Source organism: Salvelinus sp. IW2-2015, unplaced genomic scaffold, assembly GCF_002910315.2.
Source record: "Salvelinus sp. IW2-2015 unplaced genomic scaffold, ASM291031v2 Un_scaffold1545, whole genome shotgun sequence".
In the NCBI taxonomy this organism is placed as follows: Eukaryota; Metazoa; Chordata; class Actinopteri; order Salmoniformes; family Salmonidae; genus Salvelinus; species Salvelinus sp. IW2-2015.
This window is the reverse complement of record NW_019942977.1, coordinates 69,281-86,468: the sequence shown is the minus strand read 5'-3', so window position 1 is coordinate 86,468 and position 17,188 is coordinate 69,281. Positions and strand designations below refer to the sequence as shown.

Below are 17,188 nucleotides of genomic sequence, written 5' to 3'. Positions count from 1 at the left end.
TAAACCTGACTGTCATGATGCTATTTCCTCTACTCCCTGTCCAGTGTGGAAGTATCGTTTGGGCCAGTCCAAGTTCATCAACTGGGACCTTCAGATGTACTACCAGGAGAAAGACACGCCAGCCAAGGCCCGTACCACCACCCTCAACGAACAACTGGGTCAGATCGAGTACGTCTTCTCCGACAAGACCGGTACCTCACGCAGAACATCATGGCCTTCAAGAAGTGCACCATCGCCGGACGCACCTTCGGTTAGACAAATGCCCTTTCACTTCTGACACCATGTATTGATAAGGAGAAGAGCAGAACATCTTCAGGAAGATACAAATTGATAGGTGTACAGAGCATTATGGGTACTGCAGGAAATCATCCTACACTTATATTCCTGGCTTGGATGGACATTCTGGTTCACTGCATTTGTGTTAGACATGACAAAAATGATGTAAAGATGTTGTGAAGACGCCTGCATCATGACGTGTTACACGACTAAGTAACAAACTAACCAATACTTTCATTTTGCCAGGCGATCCACCACTGCTGAGGGAGTGACTCTGAATCGTGGAAAGGTCAGGTTTACCATTCTAGTCACATTGTCACCGTGTGAAGGGGCTATTTCTGCTACTCAAAATACTTAACATTTTAACATCTGTTGCGAGAAGATTACATTAAAATAAAACTATCAGGGTCAGTTTCCCGGACTCGGATCAAGCATAGTCCCAGACTAAAAAGTGTGTTCAATGGAGATTCCCCATTTTTGAAAGTGTTGATATTTAAGGACCTTAGGCTTAATCTGGGTCCAGGAAACCGGCCTTCCAAGTTATCTGTAGCATTGTGTTGATGGTCATTTTCTTCCTCTCGGTACTTCACAGCCAGTGGATTTCAGCTGGAACAAGCATGCAGACAGCAAGTTTGAATACTTGGATCATTCCCTGGTGGACTGCATCCGGTCCAAGAAGGACCAAGACGCGCTGGAGTTCTTCAAGCTGCTGTCTCTGTGTCACACTGTCATGGTGGAGCAGAAAGAAGGTGAGCATTAGACAACCTGCATTCTAAGTGATGCTAGAGGTCGAAGTTCAGAAATCACAGATTATACAAAATGACCTGGTATCCTGGACACCTAATAAAGCCTGGTTCTGAACTAAAAGAAAACATACTCCATGGAGAATTTATTGAAAATCCTTCTTAGTCTAGATCGATCTTTATTTGTGTCTGGGGGAATCGGACCAATATTTATTTAACAGGAACATACTTAAACCGGGAGTCTTAGTTTAGCATATGACAGACACTGATGAATAGTCTATAATACAGGTGTAACATAACCTCTGACCCCAGAGTTGATGTGCGTCTGTTGTCCTCAAACCCTCAGATGAGTTGGTGTACCAGGCAGCCTCTCCTGACGAGGGAGCTCTGGTGACGGCTGCCAGGAACTTTGGTTTTGTGTTCCTGTCCCGTACCCAGGACACCATCACATCAGCGAGATGGACCAGGAAATGACCTACGAGGTGTTGGCCCTGCTCGACTTTAACAGCGACCGCAAACGCATGTCCATCATCCGTGAGTGATCGTTTTTAAGTCTGCGACCCCTGGGACTTTTCTAGGGTTGTTTTAAAGCTCTGGATATTTTGGAGTTCCCAGGTTTGTTGGAATTCCTAGTTGGAGAATTCCCTCCCTGTTTTATTCCTGATGATTTTTGTGAATCCTCCGCTGGCCTGGATTTTTGGGAACTTTGGGAAAGCTGGAATTTTGGGAAAGCTGGAATTTTTGTAAAATTAGCTGTTTCACTGGGACCATCTCCCTAATATGCTGTCTTCTCTCTCTTCTCTCACCCACTCTCTCACTCTCACTCTCCTCTCACCCACTCTCACTCTCACACACACACAGTGAGGTTCCCTGATGGCCGGATCCGTTTGTACTGTAAAGGAGCAGACACGGTCATCTACGAACGCCTCTCTCCTAACTCTAGACACAAGGAAGTGACCCAGACTGCTCTGGACGTGAGTCAACCATATCTGTTCTGAGGTGTTTTTTAATATGGCAGGTGTGCCAAACTCCTTTTTGTTCAGGGGCCACATTCTGACGTCATAGTTTGAGATTTCTGCTGTATGATTTTGAGTCTATGTGGAGTAGTAGCTGCTTAAGTTTGACGTGTGTTGAACTCTGGACATTGTGGTCACGTAACAAATTAACTTGAACTCAAATAGTTTCTGAAAAATAGATGATGCATGTTTTCATTGAAGTATTTCCTCTTCCATTGTAGATCTTTGCCAACCAGACTCTCCGGACCCTGGTGTTTGTGTATAAGGATATCAGTAAGCGGAGTTTGACGCTGGCTAAGAAGCACAAGGAGGCCAGTGTTGCTATGGGCAACAGGGAGGCTGCTCTAGATCGAGTGTTAGTAACAATTGAGAACAACTTCAGGTACACACTCCAAATACTTCAATCAATCAAGTCACTTCTACATTGTAGAAGGCTGGCATTTGGGTCCGGATCATTAAGATATAGTAATAAGATGCCATCAGTCTTTACGTAAACTGTTTTTTTTAAACTGTTCTTTTACCAGGTAAGTTGCCTGAACACATTCTCATTTACAGCAACGACCTGGGGAATAGTTGTATTTTGTGTTATTACGGATCCCCATTAGTTCCTACCAAGGCAGCAGCTACTCTTCCTGGGGTTTATTACGGATCCTCATTAGTTCCTGTCAAGGCAGCAGCTACTCTTCCTGGGGTTTTATATGGATCCCCATTATTCTTACCAAGGCAGCAGCTACTCTTCCTGGGTTATTATGGATCCCCATTAGTTCTTACCAAGGCAGCAGCTATCTTCTCCGGGGTTTATTATGGATCCCCATTAGTTCTGCCAAGGCAGCAGCTACTCTCCTGGGTTTATTATGATCCCCATTAGTTTCTACCAAGGCAGCAGCTACTCTTCCTGGGTTTTTATAACCCCATTAGTTCCTGCCAAGGCAAGCATCCTCCTGGGGTTTATTATGGATCCCATTAGTCTTACCAAGGCAGCAGCTACTCTTCCTGGGTTTATATGGATCCCCATTAGTTCCTGCCAAGGCAGCAGCTACTCTTCCTGGGGTTTATTATGGATCCCCTAAGTTCTTCCAAGGCAGCAGCTACTCTTCCTGGGGTTATTATGGATCCCATTAGTCCTACCAAGGCAGCAGCTACTCTTCCTGGGTTTATTATGGATCTCCATTAGTTCCTACCAAGCAGCAGCTACTCTTCCTGGGGTTTATTATGGATCCCATTAGTTCTCTCCAAGGCACAGCTACTCTTCCTGGGGTTTATTAGGATCCCATTAGTTCCTCCAGGCAGCAGCTACTCTTCCTGGGGTTTATTATGGATCCCCTTAGTTCTACCAAGGCAGCAGCTATCTTCCTGGGTTTATTATGGATCTCCATTAGTTCCTACCAAGGCAGCAGCTACTCTTCCTGGGGTTTATTATGGATCTCATTATTCCTACCAAGGCAGCAGCTACTCTTCCTGGGGTTTATTATGGATCTCCATTAGTTCCTACCAAGGCAGCAGCTACTCTTCCTGGGGTTTATTACGGATCCCCATTAGTTCCTGCCAAGGCAGCAGCTAATGTTCCTGTTGTTTATTATGGATCCTCATTAGTTCCTGTCAAGGCAGCAGCTACTCTTCCTGGGGGTTTATTATGGATCCCCATTAGTTGCTGCCAAGGCAGCAGCTACTCTTCCTGGGGTCCAAACACACCAAATCATCCACATTACATATTAAACAACAGATAAAACAGTGAACTATGTTTGTACTGAGTAAACTAAAGATAACAGTACATCATATAACATCCCTACACCGCCACATATCCACAACACAAAATGTGAAATACAACTATCACAATGTGTGCATATGTATGTGTCTGTACCTTTTGTGTGTGTGTCTCTTCACAGTCCCCGTTGTTCCATACGGTGTATTTTTACCTGTTTAAAAAAAAATCTAATTCTACTGTTTGCATCAGTTACCTGATGTGGAATAGAGTTCCATGTAGTCATGGCTCTATGTAGTACTGTGCGCCTCCCATAGTCTGTTCTGGACTTGGGGACTGTGATGAAGAGATCTCTTGTGGCATGTCTTGTTTTTAATTATTATTATTTTTTAAACCTTTATTTAACTAGTAAAGTCAGTTAAGAACAAATCGTTATTTACATTGACTGCATACCCCGGCCAAACCCGGACGACACTGTAACAATTGTGTGCTGCCCTTATGGGACTCCTAATCAGGGCCACTTGTGGGGTATGCGTGGGTGTCCGAGCTGTGTGCTAGTATTTTAAACAGACTGCTCGGTACATTCCGCTTGTCAACACCTCTTACAAAAACAAGTAGTGATGAAGTCAATCTCTCTTCCACTTTGAGCCAGGAGAGATTGATATGCATGTTAATGTTTGCTCTCTGTGTACATCCAAGGGATAGCTGTGCTTCCCTGTTCTGAGCCAATTGCAATTTCCCTAAATCCTTTTTTTGTGGCACCTGATCACATGACTGAACAGTAGTCAAGGTGTGACAAAACTAGGGCCTGTAGGACCTGCCTTGTTGATAGTGTTGTTAAGAAGGCAGAGCATCGCTGTATAATAGACAGTCTTCTCCCCATCTCAGCTACTACTGTATAAATATGTTTTGATCATGACAGTTTACAGTCTAGGGTTACTCCGAGTAGTTTAGTCACCTCAACTTGCTCAATGTCCACATTATTCATTACGAGACGTAGTTGAGGTTTAGGGCTTACTGAGTGATTTGTACAAAATACAATGCTTTTAGTTTTGGAAATATTTAGGACTAACTTATTCCCTCCCATCCATTCTGAAACTACCTGTAGCTCTTTGTTAAGAGTTGCAGTCATTTCAGTCGCTGTGGTAGCTGACATGTATAGTGTTGAGTCATCCGCATACATAGACACACTGGCTTTACTCAAAGCCTGTGGCATGTCGTTAGTAAAAAGCAAGGGTCTTAAACAGCTACCCTGGGGAATTCCTGCTTCTACCTGGATTATGTTTGAGGCTTCTATTTTTTTAACTTTTTTAAAATCACCTTTATTTAACCAGGTTGGCTAGTTGAGAACAAGTTCTCATTTGCAACTGCGGCCTGGCCAAGATAAAGCATAGCAATTCGACACATACAACAACATACCTGCTGGAGCGCGTGCTACGAGTGGGTGCTGCTATGGTGACCAGTGAGCTGAGATAAGGCAGGGCTTTATTGAAGAACCCTCTGTGTTCTATTAGACAAGTAACTCTTTATCCACAATATAGCAGGGGCTGTAAAGCCATAACACATGTTTTTCCAGCAGCAGACTGATTGATAATGTCAGAAGCCGCACTGAAGTTGAACAAGACAGCCCCCACAATAATTTTATCATCAATTTCTCTCAGCCAATCATCAGGCATTTGTGTAAGTGCTGTGCTTGTTGAATGTCCTTCCCTATAAGCGTGCTGAATTTGTTGACTAAGGGTTGGTAACAGGCTGATTGGTCAGCTATTTGAGCCAGTAAAGGGGGCTTTACTGTTCTTGGGTAGCGGAATGACTTTAGCTTCCCTCCAGGCCTGAGGGCACACACTTTCTAGAAGGCTTAGATTGAAGATATGGCTAATAGGAGTAGCAATATTGTCTGCTATTATCCTCAGTAATTTTCCATCTAGATTGTCAGACCCCGATGGCTTTTCACCTTTTCTACACTGGCTTTATGGAATTCAAAGTACAATTATTGTCTTTTTATAATTTGATCCGTGTGTAGTGTCAGTGTTTGTTGCCGGCATGTCATTCCTAAGTTTGTTTATCTTGCCAATGGAAAAAGTCATTAAAGTAGTTGGCAATGTTAGTGGGTTTTGTGATGAATTCTTCAATTCCTCATCAAACCAAGAGGATTGAACAATTTTTACAGTAATTTTCTTCATGGGTGCAGTCTTAATGGAATAAGCAATTTCATGAATGTGTCAAGTGTCTGGTTGCTCCTCATTACACACCACAGACCAACCAATATTCTTCACATCAACAACATAGGAATCACTACAAAACTTATTGTATGACCTCTTATACAGTATATTAGGCCCAGCCTTTGGAACTTTGGTTTTCCTAGATATGGCTACTATATTGTGATCACTACATCCTATGGATTTGGATACTGCTTTAAAGCAAATTTCTGCAGCATTAGTAAAGATGTGATATATACATGTTGATGATTTCATTCCTGTGCTGTTTGTAACTACCCTGGTACAGTAGGTTGACTGACAACCTGAACCAGGTTGCTGGCACTAGTCACAGTTTGAAGCTTTCTCTTGAGTGGGCATCCTGATGAAAGCCAGGCAATATTTAAATCACCCAGAAAATATACTCCTCTGTTGATATCACATACATTATCAAGCATTTCACACATATTATCCAGATACTGTTAGCACTTGGTGGTCTATAGCAGCTTCCCACAAGAATTGGCTTTACAGGAGAGAGTGGGGATGAATGAGCCAGTTGGAAGCTGGGGATGATTCGGTGGCCATGATAGTATGAGGGCCAGATTGTAAATGTAATCAGGACACCTGGTTTAACACCCTTTTATCTTGTGTTACCAAATAAATCTGACTCTTGCTTTTATTAAAGCCGCCAACTTTCTGCTCTGGAAAAGTCACCCGGTTTGCTTTATGTCCTTTCGGCAGATGATCGGAGCGACTGCCATCGAGGACAAGCTACAGGACGGGGTTCCTGAGACCATCGCCAAGCTGGCAAAGGCTCACATCAAGATCTGGGTTCTGACTGGAGATAAGAAAGGTATGAGAGAAGAAAGTCAAGACAGATGTGTTCACCATGGCGGACAGCCTTCGTCTGGAATGTTCATCTCTCGATCTAACCAGGGACTGGGTTACAGTAGGACTCCATCCCTGTTCCCTATTTAACACACGGCTTTTAACCAGGGCCGTAGTAGTGCACTTCTGTACAGTATAGGGAATATGATGCCACTTAGGATGCAGTCCATGTTTACAATGTGTTACTGTTGATTTAAAACCATGTTTACCTCCCAACAATGTGTTACAGTTGATTTAAAACCATGTTTACCTCCCAACAATGTGTTACAGTTGATTTAATACCATGTTACCGCTTCCAACAATGTGTTACAGTTGATTTAAACCATGTTTACCTCCCAACAAGTGTTACAGTTTGATTTAAACCACCATGTTTACCTCCAACAATGTGTTACAGTTGATTTAAAACCATGTTTACCTCCAACAATGTGTTACAGTTGATTTAAACCATGTTTACCTCCCAACATGTGTACAGTTGATTTAAACCTGTTTACCTCCCAACAATGTGTTACAGTTGATTTTAAACCATGTTTACCTCCAACACTGTGTTACAGTTGATTTAAAACCATGTTTACTCCCAACAATGTGTTACAGTTGATTTAAAACCATGTTTACCTCCCAACAATGTTGTTACAGTTATTTAAAAACCAATGTTTACCTCCCAACAATGTGTTACACGTTGATTTAAAACCATGTTTACCTCCCAACAATGTGTTACAGTTGATTTTAAAACCATGTTTACCTCCCAACAATGTGTTACAGTTGATTTTAAAACATGTTTACCTCCCAACAATGTGTTACAGTTGATTTAAAACCATGTTTACCTCCCAACAATGTGTTACAGTTGATTTAAAAACATGTTTACCTCCCAACAATGTGTTACAGTTGATTTTAAAACCATGTTTACCTCCCAACAATGTGTTACAGTTATTTAAAACCATGTTTACCTCCCAACAATGTGTTACAGTTGATTTTAAAACATGTTACCTCCCACATGTGTTACAGTTGATTTAAAACGCTTTTTATCTCCCAACAATTGTTACTGTGATTTTAAAACCATGTTCATCTTGAGCTGCTACTTCACGAGTTTGTCTCTTGATGGATTAAATGTGTTTGATGACATTAACATTTTCTTCAACATTTCTTCCTTGCAGAAACGGCTGAGAACATTGGCTATTCCTGTGAGCTGCTTACCGATGACATGCAGATCCACTATGGAGATGTATCAAGTAGTTTAAGATAGAGGAGAAGTGTAGGTCTATGGTGTAGGTCTACACCAGTGCTTGATGTGAGTCATTCAGTGTGTAGCTGTGGACTAGCTACTGCTGGAAAGGCTAGGCTACTGCTGGAAAGGCTACTGCTGGAAAGGCTAGGCCTTAGGCTGGCTGTGAAAGGCAGTAGCGACTAGACTGCTGAGAAGGCTAGGCTACTGCTGAAGGCTAGCTACTGCTGGAAAGGCTAGGCTACTGCTGGAAAGCTAGGCTACTGCGTGGAAAGGCTAGGCTACTGCTGGACAGGCCTAGGCTACTGCTGGAAAGGCTAGGCTACTGCTGGAAAGGCTAGGCTACTGCTGGAAAGGCTAGGCTACTGCTGGAAAGGCTAGGCTACTGCTGTAAAGACTAGGCTACTGCTGTAAAGACTACTGCTGGAAAGGCTACTGCTGGAAAGGCTACTGCTGGAAAGGCTACTGCTGGAAAGGCTACTGCTGGAAAGGCTCCTGCTGTATTTGCAGAGTGAAGTTATGATAATACACTGTTACAGAGATTGTAGTAGAGTGTAAGATGTAGTTCTGATGTGTGACGGTCTTGTGTGATAGTGAGAAGCTGCGAATCAGACAGGCAAACCGGAGGGACCAGCCGCCTGCGTCCGGTCGAACCAGAAAGAAGGTGCCAGATCCGTTCTTCCCCGAGCCTGGCAAGAACGCACTCATCATCACTGGAGGCTGGCTGGTGAGTGGAAACTACTACTAGTTACTGTTGCTGTTCAACATGAAATGATCATTAAAGGCATACACTTGACTCGGCCTGATATTTACATAGACATTTTTTAATTTCATTGTTTTGTGAGGGTTTTTCTTTTGTGAACAAAAGTATATTTTTCTTCTAAAGACTAAATAGACATGTCTGTCCGTGTCTCTCCACAGAACGAGATTTTATACGAGAAAAAGAAGAAACGTCGTCGCCTTCGCTTGAAGCGTCTCGGAAAGAGACCCGTCTCCGCCACGCCCCAGGACTCCACCCAGCCAATCGACGACTGGGAGAAGGAGAGTCGTCAGGTGGACTTTGTGAACATGGCGTGCGAGTGCGAGGCGGTCATCTGCTGTCGTGTCACGCCCAAACAGAAGGCCAACGTGGTCAGCCTGGTGAAGAAGTATAAGAAGGCTGTCACGCTGTCCATCGGCGACGGAGCCAACGACGTCAACATGATCAAGAGTACGGCAGGATATTTATTTGATTTTACTGTTAAATGATTCATTATTTGTTAGCAGTTTGTTATAGCTGAATTGTAGTTTTCACCACAAAGCCTTTTGTAGTGAAGTGTTATGTGATATCTACTCCCCCTTTTGCGAACTTCTCACCTCTTCAGCTGTTGGAGACAAATTCTCTGTTTTTGTTTCACTTTCTCCCCCTCCCCCCACCTCTCTCTCTCTCTCTCTCTCTCTCTCTCTCCAGCTGCAGACATCGGTGTGGGTATATCCGGTCAGGAGGGCATGCAGGCGGTGATGTCCAGTGACTATGCCTTCGCTCAGTTCCGCTACCTGGAGCGTCTCCTGCTGGTCCACGGCCGCTGGTCCTACATCCGCATGTGCAAGTTCCTCCGCTACTTCTTCTTCAAGAACTTTGCCTTCACCCTGGTCCACTTCTGGTACTCCTTCTTCAATGGGTTCTCAGCTCAGGTGAGGGAATGTTCTACAGGTAGTGTGTGTCTCAACTGGTACCCTATTCCCTAAGTAGTGCACTACTTTTGACCAGAGCCCTATTCCTTAAATAGTGCACTACTTTTGACCAGAGCCCTATTCCCTAAATAGTGCACTACTTTTGACCACAGCCCGAGGGTGCCATTTAGGGCACCACCTGTCTAAACTGCATTTTCAATGAACACTTATCTAGACTGACTTCAAAACCCCCAAATTACTTCTGTACCATATACTATGGTACAGATGATTGATCCTAAATGTGGACATGTATTTGATGATAGAGGGGCGGCAGCTAGCTTAGTGGTTAGAGCATTGGTGCCAGTAACTGAAAGGTTGCTCAATCCAATCCCTGAGCTGACAAGGTAAAAATGTGTCATTCTGCCCCTGAACAAGGCTGTTAACCCACTGTTCCCCGGTAGGCCGTCATTGTAAATAAGAATTTGTTCTTAACTGACTTGCCTAGTTAAATAAAGGTTAAATAAAATCTAAAAATAGAGGACTAAGCTATTGTGTGATATATGACTTTATGATACTACTCCAGGTTGCCTATGAAGATTGGTTCATCACCTTGTACAATGTGATGTACAGCTCTCTTCCTGTCCTGCTGGTTGGCTTGTTGGATCAGGTAAGCTATTAAAGGAGATACATGTAGAATGTTTGTCATTTTTGAAAATGTCCATAATATATCCACATTTTATTTGTCACATGTGCTTCGTAAACAACAGTGAAATAGTTACTTACGGGACCTTCCCAACAATGCAGAGAGAAAGAAAATGGAGAAATAATAGTGTAGAAAAGTACTAACACAATGAGTAACGCTAACTTGGCTATTCACACTGGGCATCAGTTGTCAGGTCCCCTTCAAATGCCAGCTGGACAAGCTGGGCTTTTTATAGAGGTAACAGGCTCTGTGTTCACTGTTTTTAATGATGAACATTGAATGAAAACTCCCCCATTTTTTTTGTTTTATCACTCTGTCTTATTCCGATCATATGACACGTCAATGTTAAGCTAATACAGTGGTTCCCAAACTTGGGGTCGGGATACTGTGTGGGATCCCCCTGGGCTCATTGAGAAAATATTTCAGCTTATTATCAAACAAATGATCTTCAAATGGGTATAGAATACAACCGCTTAGTGCCAACAAAGGATCTCTTAAACTAATAAAATGTGCCTTCATGTCATGTGTTGGGACAGCCTGCGGGACCTAAAATTTTGTGAATATGAACACGCAGCCTTAACAAGCCTTGTCCAAGTGGAGTCCCTTGCATTTAAAGTGTCAATTTGGGATAATGTGCAGTACAAGTTTGGGAAGCCCTGAGCTAACATGAAATTTCTATTTCCTGTTTCCTTGAAGGATGTGAATGACAAGCTGAGCAGAAAGTTTCCCAAGTTATACCTCCCTGGTCAGCAGGGGGCGCTGTTCAACTACAAGAACTTCTTCATCAGTCTATTCCACGGCATCTTCACCTCTCTGGTGGTCTTCTTCATCCCGTACGGGGCGTTCCTCCAGACCATGGGGCAGGACGGAGAGGCACCGTCAGACTACCAGTCCCTCGCTGTGGTCATGGCCTCTTCTCTCATCTTCACCGTCAACCTGCAGGTAGCTGACTTGTTCCTCAATGGATTTATTGATTGGTGGATTGATTATGTTTATTGTCCTTCAAAAAGGGAAATTCATTCCACAGCTCACAAGAAACAAACTCTGGTGTGTTTTCAGAAATCTGTTGAGTTAAAAAAAAAAAAAAAAAATACAGGCCTATTTATACAGCAAGTGCTGATTCCTCCTACAGTGTTGGAATAGATGATGTAACTTCCTGTCTCTCATACTCTCTCCCAGATATCTCTGGAGACGTCATACTGGACCTTTGTGAACTGCTTCGCCGTCCTCTGCAGTATAGCCATATACTTTGGGATCATGTTTGATATCCACAGTGCAGGAATCCACGTTATCTTCCCTTCAACCTTCACCTTCACCGGTGAGTTCTGCCTCTTCAGATCTGGGTCCTGTTCATACGGATGAAAACAGACTAAAAACCGGGAGAGACTACCTGGACGTTGTATGCCCTAATGAATACTAACCTGGGTCGTGTTCATTCGGCCACACGGACGATAGCAAAACGTTTCACAATGGGGAATGAATGTTTCTTATTGGACAAGTTTAGGTAGTACCTCCCTAATTCTGTCAGTTTTCTAACTGACAGTTTAGGTAGTACCTCCCTAATTCTGTCAGTTTTCTAACTGACAGTTTAGGTAGTACCTCCCTAATTCTGTCAGTTTTCTAACTGACAGAATTAGGGAGGTACTACCTAAACTTGTCCAATAAGAAACATTAATTCTCCATTGTGAAACGTTTTCCAGTTTGCACCTTATGAACATGACCCTGGCCATGTGGCTCTTGTCACAGATGGTTGACGATGATGAGTAATTACTGTGCTTTTGTAACCCAGCATATGTGTTGATTTTTCTGTGTTTTGTCAGGTGTAGCCCCTAACGCGCTCAGACAGCCCTATCTGTGGCTGACCATCATCCTGACTGTGGGGATCAGCCTGCTTCCTGTCATCTTCATTCAGTTCCTCTGCAAAACAATATGGCCGTCCGTTGGAGACAACGTAAGGCCTAGCTACTACTAACCCGAAAAATGACTTTACTCATAATGTCTTTATCTGTAATATTTTGGCATGACATGGCTGTGATATGTCCATGGTACGGTTCGTTGCCTCTGCAATATTGAGAGAGATTTTTATTTTTTTTGTATCGGAAATCTGTGGATTTTGGGGGTTCGAAATGGAGCACAAAATCTGGCAAACTACATCCTGTTTGAAGTTCTCTTGAATAAAACCCATCACACATCCATATTTTAAACTGGTTTATGAAAGATTTGATGAATATTTGTTTCCCCGCCGCCGCAGGTCCAGAGGAACAGGAAGAAGTATGAGGCGGAGGAAGAGGAGAAGAAGAAACCTGCTCCGTTCCAGCGCGACAGCCGCTCCCGCCGCTCGGCCTACGCCTTTTCTCACTCACGGGGTTACGCCGACCTCATCGCGTCAGGCCGCAGCATCCGACGGCGGCCTGCTGTAGTTCGCCCCGACCCAAGGGACAGTATTACAGAAGTCCCCCAGGCCAGTAACATATGAGGGGGACTCACCGGCCTGGCACTAGACTGGTCCCAGATCTGTTTGTGCGGTCTTGTCTACTCATAGAATTGCATATGGAATGAATAGGTATAGAATGTATAGATGTAAAATTACACGATCTCTATGGTGACAATGACCAGAGGAGTTGGCAGGACAACACAAACAGATCTGGGATCAGGCTAGCCTGTCCCTATGCATCTGGAACTGAAAACATACCGTTGGGCCTCATTTCAGACCATGGTCTGAATCTATGCAAAGACTCTAACCATCCAAAAGCTCACAGAAGCGCTACTATTGGGGTTAATGTTATACGGTTTATTGTGTAAACAAAAACCAATGTTTTAATCTCCAGGATTTTTAAAAGTCTTTTTTTAGTTCTCCTCACCTGGATGGTTGGAGCATAGCTTGTCGTCATTGGGTACTCCTGACATACCTTGGCCTGTATTCATGAAGCCTCAAAGGTTAGAGCGCTGATCTAGGACCAGCCCTGTACATGTGATCTTATTCATATGATCAAAAAGGGAAAATGTATGTTTGAGGAGCACTTTGTGATTACGGGCCATGGAGTATTTGGTTATGTTTCCTATCATGGTGTAAGTAATGCTATCTATTGCAAGGATTGCACTTCCTCTGGATCTTGGGAGTTTGCCTTTAAAAAAAAAAAAAAAAACTGTCTTAATTTAATATATTGTGAATATTATTTTTGGTTTGGATTTTAATTTACTGGATCAGTTTTTAAATGCGTACTTGCAGTCAGAAGGGTGTCATAATCATTTATATTTTATTAATGCAAAAAGAATATCAGTTTTTTATTTTTTTTGTCAGCTTGTAAGGAAGCTCATAAGTGGTGGAACCTAACTAGATTATACATTTTTTTTAAATTTTTAACAGCTTTTATTTTATGGTGTCTTTACTGCTGTAAATCATTTGACATACTTCATATGGATGTATGTAGTTGTTTACATCAACCCCTAAAGAACCCTGTTGCACCTCTGGACATGCTAGCTGTTGTTTTACCTGAGCCAAAACACCCCCATTTTCAAATCAAAACTGGATGCTAGTAGCACCTAGTATTCTGAGATGCCAGTAGTCAGCCATAACTCATTTTAATCAATGAAGTATGAATGGCTTTGATGATTTGCCATTTTTAATGCTGTCTTTCTATTGACATTTTAAATCCATTTTTATATATTCAGACCGTAGAAATAGAATGAACTATTCTAAAATAGAAATCATTCTAGTTCTGTGTCGCTGTCTCAGTCTACAAGGATGCGGGCATTTGCATTGAGACTCAGCCATGGTTATTTGCCAAATACACCATTTTCCCTTTTTATATATCAGCCTTGTATCAATATGGCCCGTCAACTGAAACAATACTCTGCGGTGTGTGTCACAAATAGCACTTCAATCCCTATATAGTGCACTACGTTGGACCAGGGCTCTGGTAGAAAGTAGTGCACTATATAGGGATTAAAGTGCCATTTGGGACAGTGCTGTTTATTCTGTTACATACATACTTGTTTCTCTGTGTATAAAGTACCATATCTACGCAAACCTTTTAAAATAGTTACAGTCCATTTGGTATACAGCAACAGATCCATAGGACCCCTTATCACTACCGTTTTAAAAATGTGTTTTTAGCATATGTAAAAAATGACTTTGAATAAAAACTACCGATACAGAGAATCTGCTTTCCTTGTCTACAAATTGTAGGGGAAAAAAGATAAAGGTTTCTGCCTAGAAGCAGTCACTGTTTTGCTGTTCTCCATGTTGTCTAAGTTTGATATGTCAAATTGTAATTGTCACATGCGCCGAATACAACAGGTGTTGTAGACCTTACAGTGAAATGCTTACAAGCCCCAAAGACATTATTGTTAGGTGGTGGGTGGAGAAGCCTACTCCACCCACACACCATACACGTTTTTTGAGTTTTATACAGCACCAACTCTAACCCCAGCAGTGGGACATCTGCTCCACCTGTAGTCCTGGAACTGGGTTGATTAACATTATAAATATCCACTTGCCACAACCAAGATGGTTGCCAGCGCAAGACGTTATTGTTTACGGCAGTAATATCGATTAACGGCAACGCCAAACGCTGTCCCGTAATCAGCTGACTAGAGAGGATTTGCAGAACCTGAGTGTAGTAATCAAGACGAGTTAGAATACTGATGACCTACACTGACCGAGTATTTCATCAATACTGTTCCCAACAAAAGTTAATGGTGCAGTAGAACCTGTCATAGGTAAGTGTTTAAACGTATTTGTCAATTTAAGCTTTCTTTTTAACCAGGAAGTGGCGACTTATAGGTGCTTTAATGTCAGCTAGCTAAGCTATCACCTGCTAGCGAAGCGAACGGTTTTGCCAAGGTATGCAATATAGTGAATAATACTGTACTGTCTTTTGTTACACGACGTTTTACTTACACTGGCATACGTAGATATCATAGCTAGCTATGGTAGTGTCTCTCAACGTATGTGCTAGCTAGCTCATAAGTGTCAACCCATCATTAGCTGGCTAATATCATTATCTCGCAACGATTTGCAACCAAAGTCTGTAATAATCGATAACCTAGTTACATGATAGAGAGACGATTGAGCAGTTTCTTTGTGATAAACAAGTCTGAGTTTATTTCATGCACCCAAACCTTTGAACAGGCATGCTGTTTGGTTGTTTGAGGATCATCCATTGAATGATTTTGCGCAAGATCTTCTGTAATGTCGTCTGCACGCAGTTCACGGTAGACTGACTACATCCATTACATTTCCCTACACTTGAAGTACCCTTTATTGCTGTTTTTATTTTTTTATCTCAGGGTGTTTCAGAAGAGTATTGTGGATTCACTTGTTCTCTGTGTTTGGAAAGATAGGCTAGTAATGAGTGGGCGTTCCGGGTAAGCTACTTGGCATGGTGTCATCGTTCAGCCTTTGTAGCTAGCTAGCTACCGCACTGTTAACCAGGCTGCCAGTTGGCATTGTTGGACCCTATAAAGTCAAATTTACGCAATTCAACAATATTGAAAAAGGTATTGAATTTAATAGGGAATCCACTAAATGTATTAAACTCTGTCAAATTAATACATTTATCATAAGAGAAGAACAGAATAGATAAGTGTTACCTGCGACTTTCTTTACAGACAAGAATAATATCCCGTCTGCCGAGGCTAGTATGTGCGATGCGCGCATTTACAACTTTGTTTAGCCGTTAGCGGTGATGCTAATGAAAAATCTACTGGTATATGGAAAGGCTTTTTCTCAATTAAATGTTAACTACAAAGTAGACTGTTAACGTTATTTATTTTGCAAACTCTACCATCATATGCGCGCTACAAAAACACCAAGCAACCGCTAGTAGGTCCACACTGGAATTAAAGGGTAGGCCTAACTACACCCCAAAATCAAGTGGTTTAAGCATTGTTGTGGACTTAGAACATCCAATGTAGTTGTTAAAAATAAAAAAAACAGTAACACGGGAAAAAACGAAATGGAATCAGGCATAAAAATAAAACTGGTTTTTATAGGGCCCTATCAGGAAAGAGTAGAGTGGTTATGGTATCCTCTTTCATTGTGCAAAGTAAGCTACCTGATACTGGACTAGTCATGCTATTATTTAAAAAAAACAAGCTTACTTGCATTGGTACCTTTTAATGCCAATGCATTGCAGACACAATTATCAACTTATTAGTTGTCAAAATCAAATTGTATTTGTCACATGCCGTATACAACCTTACCGTGAAATGCTTACTTTACAAGCCCTTAACCAACAGTGCAGTTCAAGAAATAGTTGAGAAAATATTTACTAAATAAAAAGTAACACAGATTTACATAACAATAACGAGGCTATATTCAGGGGGCACTGGTACCGAGGAAATGTGCGGGGGTAGAGGTTAGTGTAGGTAATTTGTACATGTAGGTAGGGGTGAAGTTGAATCCAAGATGGCGTAGCAGTCGGACGTGTGTTTTTGTCTTGTCCCGTGTAAATAATCGTTTTCCTCGTTTTTTCCGTTTATATTTTAATCTCACTTTCCATCTACGGACTGAATATACTCTCCTGCAACCCCCAACACCCAATGTGGTACGGATCTGCTATTTTTATACTTTAGAACCGGAACCCCCATCAGAAGCTAGCCAGCTAACTAACTACTAGCTAGTTATCAGTTAGTCACTGCTAGTGGTCTTTACCGTTAACTCGGACACCAGCCAGCCTCAGCTTGGTCAATACATGCCAGTCTGCACAGCGCGATATCAACCCAGAGAATATCGGACTGCTTTTTCTCTACCAAATCTCCAGATTACTACCGCAAGCTCTGGACCTTT

General features: G+C 42.3%; 3 protein-coding genes across 3 annotated transcripts in view; all 3 read left to right on the top strand.

The window, feature by feature from the left end:
• Positions 1-14,557, top strand: part of LOC112071197 (phospholipid-transporting ATPase IC-like) — a 42,888-nt gene extending 28,331 nt beyond the window's left edge. The window contains exons 19-29 of the mRNA XM_070439300.1: positions 6,674-6,785; positions 7,972-8,046; positions 8,599-8,603; positions 8,638-8,766; positions 8,961-9,249; positions 9,490-9,713; positions 10,276-10,359; positions 11,092-11,337; positions 11,575-11,713; positions 12,216-12,346; positions 12,647-14,557. Coding sequence (XP_070295401.1) covers positions 6,674-6,785; positions 7,972-8,046; positions 8,599-8,603; positions 8,638-8,766; positions 8,961-9,249; positions 9,490-9,713; positions 10,276-10,359; positions 11,092-11,337; positions 11,575-11,713; positions 12,216-12,346; positions 12,647-12,871 — 1,659 coding nt within the window. The 3' untranslated portion in view covers positions 12,872-14,557. The remainder of the gene's footprint in view (positions 1-6,673; positions 6,786-7,971; positions 8,047-8,598; positions 8,604-8,637; positions 8,767-8,960; positions 9,250-9,489; positions 9,714-10,275; positions 10,360-11,091; positions 11,338-11,574; positions 11,714-12,215; positions 12,347-12,646) is intronic.
• LOC112071198 (phospholipid-transporting ATPase IC-like) lies at positions 95-2,401 on the top strand. The gene is made up of 6 exons (XM_070439299.1): positions 95-168; positions 523-565; positions 869-1,025; positions 1,366-1,553; positions 1,881-1,993; positions 2,257-2,401. Exons 1-4 carry the CDS (start codon positions 95-97, stop codon positions 1,491-1,493), a joined length of 402 nt encoding a protein of 133 aa, XP_070295400.1. The 3' UTR covers positions 1,494-1,553; positions 1,881-1,993; positions 2,257-2,401.
• Positions 14,558-14,980: 423 nt separating the features above from the next.
• The window catches only part of LOC112071202 (WD repeat-containing protein 7-like), a gene marked incomplete at its 3' end in the record, with an annotated part of 69,976 nt that continues 67,768 nt past the window's right edge, over positions 14,981-17,188 (top strand). The window contains 1 exon segment of the mRNA XM_070439296.1: positions 14,981-15,117.

Excerpts from the sequence above, each read along its gene's own strand:
- LOC112071198 (XM_070439299.1), top strand. The coding sequence starts at position 95 with ATGTACTACCAGGAGAAAGACACGCCAGCCAAGGCCCGTACCACCACC. Across the intron at positions 169-522 it reads GAACAACTGGGTCAGATCGA|GCGATCCACCACTGCTGAGG; the intron begins GTACGTCTTCTC and ends TCATTTTGCCAG. Across the intron at positions 1,026-1,365 it reads CATGGTGGAGCAGAAAGAAG|ATGAGTTGGTGTACCAGGCA; the intron begins GTGAGCATTAGA and ends TCAAACCCTCAG.